Source organism: Camarhynchus parvulus, chromosome 18 (assembly GCF_901933205.1).
Source record: "Camarhynchus parvulus chromosome 18, STF_HiC, whole genome shotgun sequence".
Lineage (NCBI taxonomy): Eukaryota > Metazoa > Chordata > Aves > Passeriformes > Thraupidae > Camarhynchus > Camarhynchus parvulus.
The window spans coordinates 11,454,251-11,467,800 of NC_044588.1; the positions used below are offsets into that span (position 1 = coordinate 11,454,251).

Here is a 13,550-nt window from a genome sequence, read left to right on the forward strand (position 1 = left end):
CCAGAGCAGGGGCACTGCCTGACCCAAGCTGTCTGCTGGGTCCACAGACCCCAGAGACCCAGATCTGCTGCAGGGACTGCACAGCCCTGCCCTGGACACCCAGACTGGGCAGGTACTCAGACAGACCTCTCCTGGAGATGGGGGTGAAGAAAAGGGTACGCCCCCAACATCTCACTACATCTGAGGCTCCAGGTCTGCTTATCCCTGGATTGGAATTTCTGGCAGGTCCCTGCTGCAGGAGAAGCTCTGGGGCTCGGAGAGCATTCTCTGACTTCTTAGCTCAAGCAACATTTGTTAACTACCCTGAGTGACAAAGGAGAGCAGGGAGGGATTGAAGAGCTTCACGGAGCCAAGGTGTCCATTCCCTCTGCAGGCGCTGGCGTTGCACCAGAGGCACACTCAGCCCTGCAGGTTTAACCTCACTCAGCAGGAAGACAATTCTCCTGTCTCTCATGATATCTCCAAAGGTAATGCAGCCTAATGAGACAACACAGATTGCCGGCAAAACACAGGCACCAGCATGCCCTGGCCCTGCTCCAAGGGCTTTATCCCACTTTATCATGCTGGAGGACCTGACCCATGGTAGATAAGTGATAACAGAGCTTTATCTGAGCCCAGCAGCCCAACTCCTGCATCACTGCCTCCCTTCACACGCTGGGGAGTGCATTTCCCCAGCACCCAGAGCAAACCACTTGCTCTACCAGCCTCCCCCAGACCCAGCAGAGGTTTCTGGCAGCCAGTGAGCAGTTTACAGCCCCAAGCAAGTGCTGACCAGCTGAAATCAATGCAGAGCAATGAAATCAGAGGAAATGACCTGTAAATTGCAGTGATTCCAAATAAACCTGCAATTTAGATCCATTGTTTAGTGTGTCTGCTCACAGACTGTATCTCTGGTAGCTTAATTACTTGTGTATTTGCCTTGAGAAGTACAGCTCTAACAGTGGAAGACTTAAATCCAGCTCAGGAGTTTCTGCTTCACTGAACTCCTGGCCTGCTCCTGCTTGTTCTCTGCTGCCCAACCCTATTAACTGCTGTAGTATCTCCCTGGATTGCCTGTACAACACATCTGGGGGAAACTGGAGCCTTGCTGAAGTCATTCCTTCCCCATGAGCTAGGCAGAAATCAGAATTTCATCCTCTGAATCCACTGAGTATGGATTCTTAATTTCTAAATTAAATAACCCCTGCCTTGGCCCTTTCTGGCTAAGTCCAGCCTCGGGTGGAGCCCAGAGCAAATCCTCCACCACCACAAATTCGGTGAGTATGTTTTGCCACCTTTATTGTCTTTGCTGAATTGGAAAATCTGGGAATGATCCAGACTTATCTTGGGTATCTGAGATGGCAGCAGAAAGAGAGATCAGACAGTGCCTGCTCAATCAGCCAGCACTAAAGGAGCTACAATTGCCTTATCTCCTAAGGACAATTATATTCAGCCTTATCTCCTAAGGACAATTTCCCCAAACTTGCTAAATCTGCCAGTGAAGAACAGACTGAAATGACCTGATTATTTTTCAAAGGCCCTGGTTTAAATAACAGAATCAGGGATTGGAAATATCATTGAAGTCCAGGGAAGACAGGACTCTGGAAAGGCTCAGCTGTGGTGTGGGTAATACAGTGGGATGAGAGCTGGGGAAGATCTGTTCTTGCTGGGCCCTGAACCAAGGAGATGCACGCTCTGATTCAATTACTGCCTGTCTCAGAAAGCCTTTGAGGCTTTTTCTTAGGACCAACACCAGAGAGTAAACCCAGATTCAAAATCTTGCAGAACTAGAGCGACAGCAGCCTCTGCTGGCGTGGGGCAGTGTCCCGGTGCTGCAGGGGAGGGACTGGGAGCGCTGCCCAGGGCCGGGCAGGGGCGGCAGCGGTGCAGGTGTCAGCTCCTCTCAGCCCCTGTGCCGGGCCCCCAGCACACCGCGATGGCGCTGCCGGGGCTCTGACACACTTCGCTCGCTGATGCGGCCCCCGAGCCACGCGAGGGTGCTCGCTCCAGCCCCAGCGCAGCGCAGACCAAAGGGAAATGGATGCGCTCCTGTCAGGGTGCCTTAGCGGGATTCCTGAGGAGCATTTCAGCAATGCTGCTCCTCTCACGCAGCAGCCTTGCCTTGTGCTTCCCGGGCCTCTTTCTGCCTAAACAGAGAGGTCTTGGCTGGCAGGATCCTGCCACGGCCGCCCAGAGATGCTGGTTCAGAGCACAGTGCCTTCCCCTGCCCTGTTTATCCATTCCCCGGGGCCTCTGGAGCACCTCAGCACCCGTGCCATGGCTGGAGGGTGTTGGGGGGGCTCTCTGCAGGGCTCTCCCCACTTTGGACAGAGTGATTCCCCATCACACTCTGTTGTACAGATTTGTCCCTGAATTGCTCTACTCCCTTTCTGGTTTCCCCTTCCAACTGACACTCACTTTAACTGGGTGGATCCTCCTGTGACAGACTTCTGTGTCAGCGCTCTGGGGTTCCTCATTCCTGCCTGCTCTCATCTTGACCTTCCGCTCCAGGAGGATGTTCACACACTGCTGGTTGTTTGGGGCTGAGGCTGACTGGAGCCATTCCCTTTGCAAACCCCTCACTGACAACCCCTGGCCAGTGTCCCACTCAGCCAGGAGCCCTTCACACAGCAGGTGACAGGAGAAGTATCAGAGTAAAACCCCATGTGGGAGTCGCAGTGCTGATGTTGGGTTGCTGTAATTGACTGCTGTGAACTCAGGGGATGGAAGGAGATCTTCCACTGAGACAGTCAGGAGCTCTCTGGGGTATAACACAGTCCTGGGGCCTGCCATGATGGGGAGAAAGCGGCCTCAGTCTGTTCTGAGGGTCCAAGCCCCTGCACTGGACTGGGCAGCTGCTCGTCCTGCCCAGGACCCAAACCTGGGAAATGGGAAAATGACATCTGATGGTGATGTGATAGTAATGACACAGCATGGATGTGGCTTGAAAAATTCCCCAGCAACTCAACCAAAGTGGCTCTTTGAAGAAACGTTTCTATCTGCTTTCAGGTAACTGAGCTGCCCTCAAAATCCTCATGCAGCAAATACCTTTGTAGGCACCTTCCCTGTACACATTCCATCCAGAGTCTCTACCTCTGAGCCACTTCTCACAGTCCTTGCCTCACTCCAAGGGAAGGGTGGGAAGGATGCACTGTGATTTTCCAGGCAGTGGCAGGGATGCATCCTCAAGGAAGATGAGGTGGCTGGAGTGGGAAGTGTTTCAGCACAAAGCAGATTTGCCATCTCCAGCCACTTTTTGAATTTAGATCTTGCTGTTATTTGCAGAGTTTTGGCTCACAACCAGCCAGCTGGGAAGGAAGGAGTTATTTGATGACCCAAAAGGAAACCCGGAGTTTCCTCTTGCCATGGCAAGGCATTGAAAGGGAAGGGGATTCTGAGGTTTGTGCTTTCTGCTCTTTCCAAAGGGCATATTGGAAGAAAGCCAGGGAAGTAGCTTTGCTTTGTGTATTTGGGTTTCTGAAACTTTTAATTTAATTCTGGGGAAAAACAGCATTGTCACTCAAAATCCCACAGCTGTGCCAAAAAAGGTGGTTTGGGGAGGAAAAGAAGACTCTTTTGCCTAAGAAAACAAACAAAAGCAGCCCAGCTCAAGCTGGCAGCCCACTCCAGAGCCAGAGGGCAGCGGTGCAGGGGGTTGGATGGCTGTCCATCATCACAGTCCATCATCCCAATCCATCAGAACTGGGAGAGCAACCCAGCATCACAACCAGTCCATCAGCAGGGATGGACTACCCCAGCCCCTGCATCCTGCTCTGGCCAGGCCCTCTCAAAATTCCCCAAAATCCTTTGGGCTCTGTGCAGGGGAAGGGTTTTTGGTCCCTGCTGGGATGGGCATCACGATGGAGGAACCTGCTGCATTTTGGCATTTTCCTGGGAACTCAGTGACTATTTCAGAGAAAAAGCAGAGCCTCTGTCATGGAACACCCCAGGGTGAGTCACGAGTGGTGGGTAAAGGGGAGGAAGTAACTGTCTTAAGAAGAAGATATCCAGGGTCTGTGGGTAAACACTGCCCAAAGAAGTGGCAGGAGAACACAGCTTGGAAAACTGTTAGGACATCCATGTGTGCGTGGGCCTGGCTTCAGCCTGAAGGATTTTTTGTGAAAAACCACAGGGAAAATTCCACCTCAGGAGCAAGAAGCTGGAAAATGAGGATTTTCTTGGTTTGGACCCTTTTCCTCGTGAGAGCCATGAGCACAGGTCAGTAAATCTGTATCAGGGGTTTTGGCAGAGCTGTGGAGAGGCAGGGGCTGAGGCAGACCAGGAAGCTCACTGTGGTCATGGCAGAAGACCCAAACCTTTCCTCTGGTAGTTACAGGGTGTGATCTCTGAGATTTGCTTGTTCCCTGCCATATGAACCCTGGGAATAAGGCTTTTCATTCTCTTACTAACATACACCCTTGATGGGGGCTGTTTTATTAATGACTGGTGACATCTCACCTCAGCACTGCTCACGGGCATAGTGGGTGCACAGGCACAGCCTCCCTCGGGCTGCAGCCCCTGGCCTCAGACCCTTCATGGTTCCCTGAGGCACTGCCAGAATGGGTTTACAGCTTCTCTCTGTCCCCTGCAGGTGGCTGGGCAGTGACAGGCCCCAGGCAGGTGACAGTTGAGCAGGGCAGCTCACTGGCAGTGTCCTGCATCTACAAGCCGCGCTACAAGCTCAACTCCAAGTACTGGTGCCTCAAAAACTCCCTCTGGCCTTGCTTGACCTCCATCATCCAAACCGACGGCTCAGAGGTGGCAGTGACACGGGACAGGGTGTCCATCAGGGACAACCACACAGCAAATTCATTCACAGTGACACTGAGCAGCGTCACAGCAGGGGATGCAGGTCGGTACTCCTGTGGGGTGAAGAAGAAAGTGGGGATCAGCCGATGGCACAGCACCAAGGTGATGGTCTCTGCAGGTAAAACAGGGCTGGAAGCAAAGCTGCCATTAAACTCCCCCTTTGTTCCTCTTCCTCCTCTGCAGTGCTCAGGGCATTGCTCAGATACCTCCATATCCACCCCCTGCACCTGCATTGCTGAAGTCTCAGGGACAGAGACTCCTGCGCAGGGTACAGGACAGAGGGTGTGGGGATATCTACTTTGTTTTGACTCTGTTTTCTCTGCCAGCTGTTTCAAACACAACTGAGGACAGCAACCTGAGCCCATTGACCACCAACCCTCTGTGCCTCAGGGGCTGTGGGGAGCCTCCAGTGCTGTGAGTCAGGGTTTGGGATCCAGGCAAGCCCCCAAAAGCATCCCCTGGCCAAAAACTTCATTTCCCATGCATGTACCACCTGGCTTTGAGTTCCCAAGGAGCATCCTGGGGGCAAGCAGTCCCCATCCTCATTCCCCAGACCCTACTAAAGCACTAGCATAACCTCCTTTCTCCTACACAGGTCCCAGCCCAGTGTCATCCACTTGCTGCTTCTGCTCAGCATCAAGGTGCCCATGGCATTAGCCCTGCTTGGCGGGGCCGCCTGGGTGAGGAGCCGGGGCAGGAGCCGTGGCCAGGAGATCCTGCAGCTCTTGGAGGCATCCAGCAGCACCAGGACACGGGGCTGCCCACCCGTCCCAAACAGCTCCGAGCCCCAGCGACGCCCTCCTGCCCCCCTGGCCCCCACCCTGCTGGGGCCGTGCCACCCTCACGGCCGCCCCGTGCCGGGAGCTGCTCGGCTCCGGGAACTTCTGGCCCTGGACAGCCTCGGCCCCTCCTGGCAGCCCCTGTGCTGCAGAGGGAAGGGCTTGGGGTGCAGAGAGCCTGTGTCTGTTGAGCTGCAGCTGCCAACGGAAGACAATTTGGCAATAAAGGCTGGGTATCCTGCAGGGCCGTGTCTCCTTCTGTCTGTCTGCTCCTTCCCTCAGCTTCCAGCACTGCCCAGGATGCCTGTGGCAGCCAAAGCTGATGCACATACCTGTGTGGGGACATGCTGCATTGTGCCTGGGGGGGAACATGGGGTCACAGGGGCCATGCAGGCTCCACTATGGCCCAGCTGAGCTTCCTCATGGGGAGAGGAGCCCTCAGCCCCAGGAGCCTCAGCCCTGCCACCTCTGCCTGGTCCACCAAATGCCCATCTCCAGCTTAGCAATAGCCAGGCAAGGGTGTTCTTCCAGAACTCTGCCCCCCACTCAGCAGCTGCAGGGACTGGGGACACAGGGAGAGGCCTGGAGGGACCTGATCAGAGCATGGGGCTCCTGAGCCACAAAGGGGCTGTGCTGGCAGGAGAAGTGGGTGCTCCTGTCCAGCTGCACCACGATAAGGGGCTGGGGTTACCCATTTCATTCCCCTGGGAAGGACAGGGTGGCCATGCAGGAGCACTGCCCAGCCTGGAGGATTGTCTGGCCTTCAGGTTGTCCCTGTGCTGTGCTGAGCTACCTCTCCCCCTGGATGCCCTGCCTGGCCAGAGGGGCTGGCCAGTGTGGCAGGGAGAGGCAGGCTGCGTCCCGACATGGGGGCAAGGCTGGAGGAAGAGAGCAGAGACTCCGGGCAAGGGCACAGGGGACAGTGCACAGCAAGTAATCTCAGTGACCAGGAGAAGCTGAAACTCTAGGAAACAGGAAATGCCATGATCTTGCTGGATCTCTAACAGCAATGGAGGTGGTACCAGAGGCAAAAGAGGAAGCAAAGCCGCAGAGACACAATGAAGAGGAGCAGCAGGGCTGCCCCCAAGTATCCATGTGGCTCCTGCTGGCGCTGACCTCGGCACTGCTGCCAGGAAGGGCTGAGCGCCCCGCCGGGGCCGGAGCCCCACGCTGCATCCAGCAGAGGAAGCGGGAGGTGTCCGAGCAGCGGCAGCGCTCCCGCGAGTCCGCGTGTCTGCACAGGCTCCGGGGCAGTGACAGGGCCCGGCACCGCGCAGGGATTCCTGAGGGAAACCCTGCCGGTCACGCACCAGCCTGGCCGGGAGACGTTGCCGAAATTCTGGTGCAAAGCGTGTACACGTACTGGTGTTACCTGTGCCACTTACATCGTCAGCACCGCGAAACTGCAGCCCGAGGTGCGGCAGGGCGGGTTCTCCATCCTGAACAGCTGCGTGCTCCGGGCATTCCCAGGCACTGCGGAGCGTCGGGCCAAGGAGGATGCGGGCACGCTCAGCTGTGGGATGCCAAAGGGATTTTTCCCTTTCTATGAGAGTGCTGATGTGGAGGTTATCATAACCCCAGTGGGTCCGGGCACGTTTTCCCCACACAGCAACAGTGACGCCCACGTTGGGGGCCCGGGACCACACTGAGGGAAGAGGTTTCACCCCGTGCGTGACAGGAACACGGGGCCCGTCTGGAACCCGCTGCATCCATCCTTCCCCCGCATCTGCAACCCCGACGCTCTCTCCGGACGCGCCGCCGGGGACCGGCGGCACTTTCCGCTACTTCCCAGTGCTGGCCGGGCTGCAGCTGCTGGCGCTGCTGGCCATGAGCGCGGCCGTGCTCTGGGTCAGCGTGCGGGGCCGCTGAAGCCCCGCCGGGACCCCACGGCCCCGGCCGGCGCCGCTCGACCCCCGACTGCCCCGGTCCCGACGGCGCGGGCAGGGGGAGCCGCACCGGGGCCGCGCCGGGCCCTTCCTGCTTTCCCCGCCCGCTTCAATAAAGCCTTCCTGACCCCGCTCATTATGCCTGCCTCGTCTTCTCGGCGGCTCCCCCTGCCCAGCAGTCCCGGGTTCCTCTTCTCCACCCTAACGGGGCGACCGCGCCGCAGGGGCGGCCCCGGGGGCGGGCCGAGCTCCGCCGAGAGCAGCCGGGACGGGAGCGGCACACGCTGAGCCCCGGGGTCCCGCGGCGGCCATGCCGCTCCTGCCTCTGCTCGCCTGGGCGCTGCTGCCAGGTAAGGCGGCGCCGGAGCCCCCGGCTGCCGGGCCGGCGCCGTCGGGCGGGAGGTGCCGCTGCGGCGGCTGCACTCCCGCGGCTCCGTGTGTCTCCACAGGCTGCGGGGCAGTGACGGGGCCCGGCTCCGTGCGGGGATTCCTGGGCAGTTCCCTGTCCGTCACCTGCAGGTACCAGCCGGGCCAGGAGAAGCTCCCGAAATTCTGGTGCATGCCAAGTACAGGGGTTGTTTTTACCTGTGATAAGGACATCGTCATCACCTCGGAGTCGCAGCCCGAGGTGCTGCAGGGCCGGTTCTCCATCCGGGACAGCCGCACACACCGGGCATTCACGGTGACCGTGGATGATCTGTCCAAGGAGGACGCGGGCACCTTCCGCTGTGGAGTGCGAACGGGAACATTTAAGCGTGACGAGAGTGCTGATGTGAAGGTGATCGTGCTCCCAGGTCAGTACTTGTGGGTTGCAGGGCCACCATGCCCTTCATGGATGTGTCCAGCATCCAGCATGGATGTGTCCTCCTCCAGCTGCTTGGAGCAGGGGCTGCAGTGTGGGCAGCCTGGAGCTGATGGGTGCCATGCAGGTGAGATAGCCCTGGGGTGTGACACCAGAGTGCAGTAGGTGCCACCACCACTCATTCCCTCTTTGTTCTACCCATAGCCCCTTCTTTGCCCCCCCAGTTCAGCCATCTCCATTACTGAGGTGTACTGTGCTCTCTGTGACCACTTTTCTTCCTCATTAGCTCTTGCTGGCCTTTTCTGGGCCCTCCTTGTCTTCCTGTATAACACTGGATGTTCCTCATTGCACTGTGCTGCCCCGTTTCCCACTTGGGACATGCAGCACCTCTGGGCACCAGGCCCTGGGCTGAGGAAACATCCCTCACCATTGTCTTACCAGGCATCAGCCTGCACAGCAGGACAATATATATGTGCTGTTGCTGTGCTAGTACTAAACTGGGCATGGGGTGCCCAGACCCCTTTCTGCAGGGTGAATCTGTTTTGTGCATATTTTGTGGGGGGACTGAGACGGTGAAAAGCCTCATGGGCAGAGGAAGGGTCTTACAGCACTCTGACTTTGAGATGTGCCCCCTGGATGTGGCAGAGGGGACCCAGCTTCTCCTCCTGTGACAGCATGGATGGCACTTCTGACTCACTGCAAAACCCACAGCATTTTTCTCCACAGAGATCAACCATGCCTCTCCTCTTTTTGTTACAGCTTCTTCCACCCTCCCATCATCGACCTACGTGACCACCACGTCCTCTGATCTCATTGTGTCTGTAGCAGGCCACACACAGACAATTTCCCAGGAGGAAATTTTGCAATCAACATCAAATCCCTCCACCCCTCAACTGTGAGTAGCAGCTCCTGCCTGCAGCAGCCACTTTCCTCCATGAGCTCTCTGGTGCTGCTGGAGACCTGCAAACATCAGACTCTTCACATCTCCCTTAAGGACCCAGACCTCCTGTTTTTGCCTTTAGAGACCACTCCACACGGAAAAATTCTTCTCTGTGAGGGTGGTGAGGTCCTGGCACAGGTTGCCCAGAGATGTTGTGGATGCCCCATCCCTGGAAGTGTTCAGGGCCAGGCTGGATGGAGCTCAGAGCAACCTGGCCTAGTGGAAGTTGTCCCTCCAGTGACAGAGGGTTGGAACTGGATAATCTTTAAGGCCCCTTCTGACCCAAATCATTCTCTAATTCTATGACTGTAATTCTGGTGCCTCTAGTCACAGGGGAGAAGTGGTTTCTGCCTGCAATACCAACCCCATTTCCTTCCCCAAACTCAGTGAGACTGTTCATGGGAAGCCAAGTGCTGCCCAGTGTCCTGTTCTTTGTAATTACATACAGCCTGGTAGAGATAGTTGAAAAAGCATTAAACCAGTGGGTTAGATGTTCCCCTCTTCTCTCCTGCCTGTGGGAGGTGATGCCAGCAGCAGACAAAGCTGAGACTCTCCATCAGCACACAAAGGTGTGCTGGCTCGCCAACTTTTCCTGCTTGCCCATTACAAACAAGGTTAACACAGAGTGGAGTTAAACCAGAGCAAATGCAGGAACCCATCCTTAAATCACTGAAGACACAGTGGCTCTCAGACCCAAGCATCCTTTTGCTTCTGCAGTTTTTGGTTTGCTCTGCTCCATGCCCAGCTGGCAGCCTGACCATCCCATGCCTGCTGTGATGGGCAAGCCCTGCCACTCTACTGCCACAGCGACTTCCTGTGTCACCCACAGCTGCTTCCTGCAGCCCTGCTCCGTGCTGGTTCATCCTGAGAAGCATGACAACATAAATTGTCTTCTTCATTCTTTTTTTCTTGCAGCTTGAACGTAGTTGAGCACATCCTCACTCCAGCCATCATTGTGGTCCTTTTTTTGCTTGCTGTGGCTGCTGGTGTTCTAGTAATACTTTCCAGAAAGAAGAAGGGTGAGTGAAATTGTCAGTGCCACACACATCCTGTTTCTGTAACAGAGCCTGCTCTGCTTCCCTTATTTTTCCCTCTGTTTCTTTTTCCTCCCCCATTCCCTTCCTGATCCATCCAGTTCCTTCCCTCAAGGGAGCAGTGGGTCCATGCCATGGGTGCTATCCCATGGGTGTTGTCCCCTGGGAGCAGGGAATGACAGCCCTTGGGGTGGGTGCTGCTGGGCACAGAATCTGCTTGAGTTTGTCTGGGCGCCATCACTTGCACGGGCCAGGCTTACACTAGGCTTGATGCGAAGTTTAAGGCCAGTGTGAAGGCTGGGGAGGGACAGGAGAGGACATTGCCAGCTGGCAGGTGAGTCTGGCTTTATTTGAAGAACTGCTCCAGTTTAGATGGCTCATGGAGTGTCAGGTTCCTGTCCTGCTTTATGGCAAGATTTGCAGTGGCAGTGCATTTTCTCAACACGTTTCTTTTCCTGTTTTCACTCACGTCCAGCCACATCCATGCTTCGTCCAGCCCTTTCCGGAGCAGCCATAGAGATGGACAGGACTTGCAGCATGTCACCTACAGTAAGGAAAACCCTATGAGTTCTTGGAATTCTGTGCCCTAAGTTCACATGAAGAGGGGAAACATTGCACCCTGAGCTGCCAGAGCTGCTGCTTTCAGCCAGGTTCATGGCACTGGAGGCTGGGAGGGATCCTTTGGGCTCTGCTTGCCAACAGAAAGACACAACCAGGGACTTTCTGTGACTATCACAGAGTATTCCTGGGAAAGAAATTTAGGAGTTATCTGAGAGGTTTCTCTCCAAGACTCTCCAAGCATGGGAGCTACTTCTCTGGGTGAAACAGCCTTGGGAATGTGCAGCAAATCACACCTGAAGTGCTGCAGGGTAGCTGCTCCTTCCTTACTGCTTGGAAAGTATTTTCTGATATTTTGCTACCAGCTCTTGAGGAGGGGCTGGTGTCACAAGAATTCCCCTGGGGAATATTGAGCCAGCCCTTGCTTCAATTTTTTATTTCCACCCAGTGCCCCTACAGCCATCTCAGCATCCACCACGCAGGACAGGCAGCAGGGTGGGAGATATTCCCACCCCTGTGGATGCAGGCAGGGAGTGGCAGCAGGGTAAGAGCTCATCCTTCTCCAGCAGGGAGCAGGAGCCTTGAACTATGCGGACATTAACCACGGCCCGGGCGCGGCTGAGAGCCAGTACAGCAATGCTGAGGCTTTCCACCGCCTGGAAACACTCCCAGTGGAGAACACAGAGGTCAGGCAGAGCGCTCAGGTAGGAGAATGCCAAGCACTGCCAAGCTGGAGACAGTGGGAGGAAAGCTGGAGTGGGTGGGTGACAGAATGAGCAGCAGGATGGGCTGCGTGGGGAAGGAGAGGATTGCAAAGGGAAATGCCAAACCGGGGTCCAAGTGACCCTGGCTAAGGGGGGTTCCTTCTCTGGTCCCTGTGGCTGCTCCTGGGTGCTTAAAACATCACAGAGAGCTTCCAGCAGACAGTATTTGCCTGGAACAACCCCACAAAGGGTGTTTTTGTTTATCTCCCTCCTTTCCCAGCTTTTGGAAGAGGAAAGAGAGGCGTTATATGCCAGAGTGCAGAAGCGCATGCCACAGCAGGAGCAGATCTACGCCAACATGCCATCAGCTCCACGGCCCAGTGAAGAGCTCTACAGCACTGTGTGGGGTAAATGAGCAAGCACCCAGCCCCATGGGCTGCTCCTGCTGCTGGCAGCACCAGTGAGACTTGCACAGAGGACATGGGGTTGATGTTCTGCTCAGGTAGGAGCCAGCTCAATAGCACAGCTGTTGCTCTCCAAGGTTTGGATGTTTCTTTGAGGCAACATCAGAGAGGATGAGGTTGTGTGGAGGCACAGAGAGGGTTGAAGATAAAGTCATGCCTTTGCAAATGCAATTTGGAGTCCTCATCCGTACAGCGGTGGTGCTGGGAATAAAGCTCTCCCCCTTGTAGTGGGGTAGTCCAGGCCACAGACGCACCAGGCAGGGTGGGAGAGGTGGGCAGGGGAGCTGAGCCTGGGCAGGTGGGTGAACTGGCTCCCTTTGCTCACCACTCATCCCACTTGCTCCTTTGGCTGCGTTGCTCGTGTGGGCTGAGGCTCCCAAACCCACTGTTCACCTCTGACATTTTTTCATGCTAATGCCAGCTGGCAGCTCCTGGGAACCAGGACAGTGGGAAATGTTATATCCAAGTGCATTTGCATGGGGTGTGGAGGGTGAGGTGTATCAGGATCTTGGTGCAGAAATGGCATCTCCTCCAACCCCTGGTACCACAGGCCCCTGGGTAGTTTGCTCCTGCTCCTTCTCTCCCACCACCCCCAAGGACCCCCAACCTGGGAGCACTCAGGTGGGCTGTAACCATCACCTTGCTCTTCCCTGCTTTGCTGATAACTTTTTTTCTGGCACCCACTAAATACTTTCTGTGTGAATTGTTGCTGCTTTATCAGTGACACCAAGAATCTGATAGCATTGGCCGTGGTGTGTGACTGTGTTTGTACAGCAGGTTCCCACCTGCTAAAGGCTTTGTTGCAGAGTGTCACCCTGAAAGCAGGTCCAGCCCCTTGCTGGTGCCCAGCAGTGTGAGAACTCAGATCTTTAAGGACAAGGACTCTTGGGCCTCCAGCACAAACCCACAGCCCCACCACCAGCCACTGCAGCATCACTCCCCACTGCAACAGTCCATGTAGTCTTGCCCCTAGCATGCTGGTGCCCTCCCCCTTGAGTGTTCACTCTTCTCCAGCCCAGTGCCAGGCAATTTATCCATCCACTCCCACAGAAAACAGGCCATAGGGATGGGTGTCCATTTGTGGTGGGCTGGGAGCAGAAACCCTGAGCTCTTACACATACATGGTTGCATGCAAGTGGTTTTGCACAAAGAGGTGAATTCTCCCTTGCCATGAGAATTTGGGCACTGTAGCTTTTTGCAACCCCTCTGGTTTCAGGGCAGGGATGCTGATTTATACCACAACCAGGAGGAGGCTGAAGTGGGAGCTTCTCACTCTCTACAAATACCTGAAAGGAGGTTGTAGTCAGGTGCGGGTTGGTCTCTTCACTCAGGTAACAAGCAACAGGACAAGGGGAAACAGGGTGCCACAAGGGGAAACATCTCCACAAGTTGTGCCAGTGGAGGTTTAGATTGGATATTAGTGAAAGTTTCTTCCAGGGCTGTGAAGGAAATGGTAGAGTCACAATCTCTGGAGGAGTTTAAAGACAGGTAGATGTAGCATTTGGGGATATGGCTTAGTGGTGGCCTTGGTGGTGCTGGGTTAATGGATGATCTTGATGTTCTTCGGGGTCTTTTGCAGCCTAAAGAATCCTAGG

The 13,550-nt window shown here is 55.6% G+C and overlaps 1 protein-coding gene across 1 annotated transcript; it reads left to right on the forward strand.

The window, feature by feature from the left end:
* The first annotated feature begins 7,748 nt into the window (after positions 1–7,748).
* LOC115911325 (CMRF35-like molecule 2) lies at positions 7,749–11,963 on the forward strand. The gene is made up of 7 exons (XM_030962214.1): positions 7,749–7,803; positions 7,903–8,247; positions 9,015–9,150; positions 10,111–10,214; positions 10,705–10,778; positions 11,354–11,491; positions 11,772–11,963. Exons 1-7 carry the CDS (start codon positions 7,764–7,766, stop codon positions 11,904–11,906), a joined length of 972 nt encoding a protein of 323 aa, XP_030818074.1. The 5' UTR covers positions 7,749–7,763; the 3' UTR covers positions 11,907–11,963.
* The last annotated feature ends 1,587 nt before the right edge of the window (positions 11,964–13,550 follow it).

What these genes read in the sequence shown, in the direction of transcription:
- LOC115911325 (XM_030962214.1), top strand. Translation starts at nt 7,764, where the DNA reads ATGCCGCTCCTGCCTCTGCTCGCCTGGGCGCTGCTGCCAG. An exon ending in ACTTTCCAGAAAGAAGAAGG is followed by an intron (nt 10,215 to 10,704) that starts GTGAGTGAAATT and finishes ACTCACGTCCAG; the next exon opens with CCACATCCATGCTTCGTCCA. An exon ending in AGGTCAGGCAGAGCGCTCAG is followed by an intron (nt 11,492 to 11,771) that starts GTAGGAGAATGC and finishes CTCCTTTCCCAG; the next exon opens with CTTTTGGAAGAGGAAAGAGA.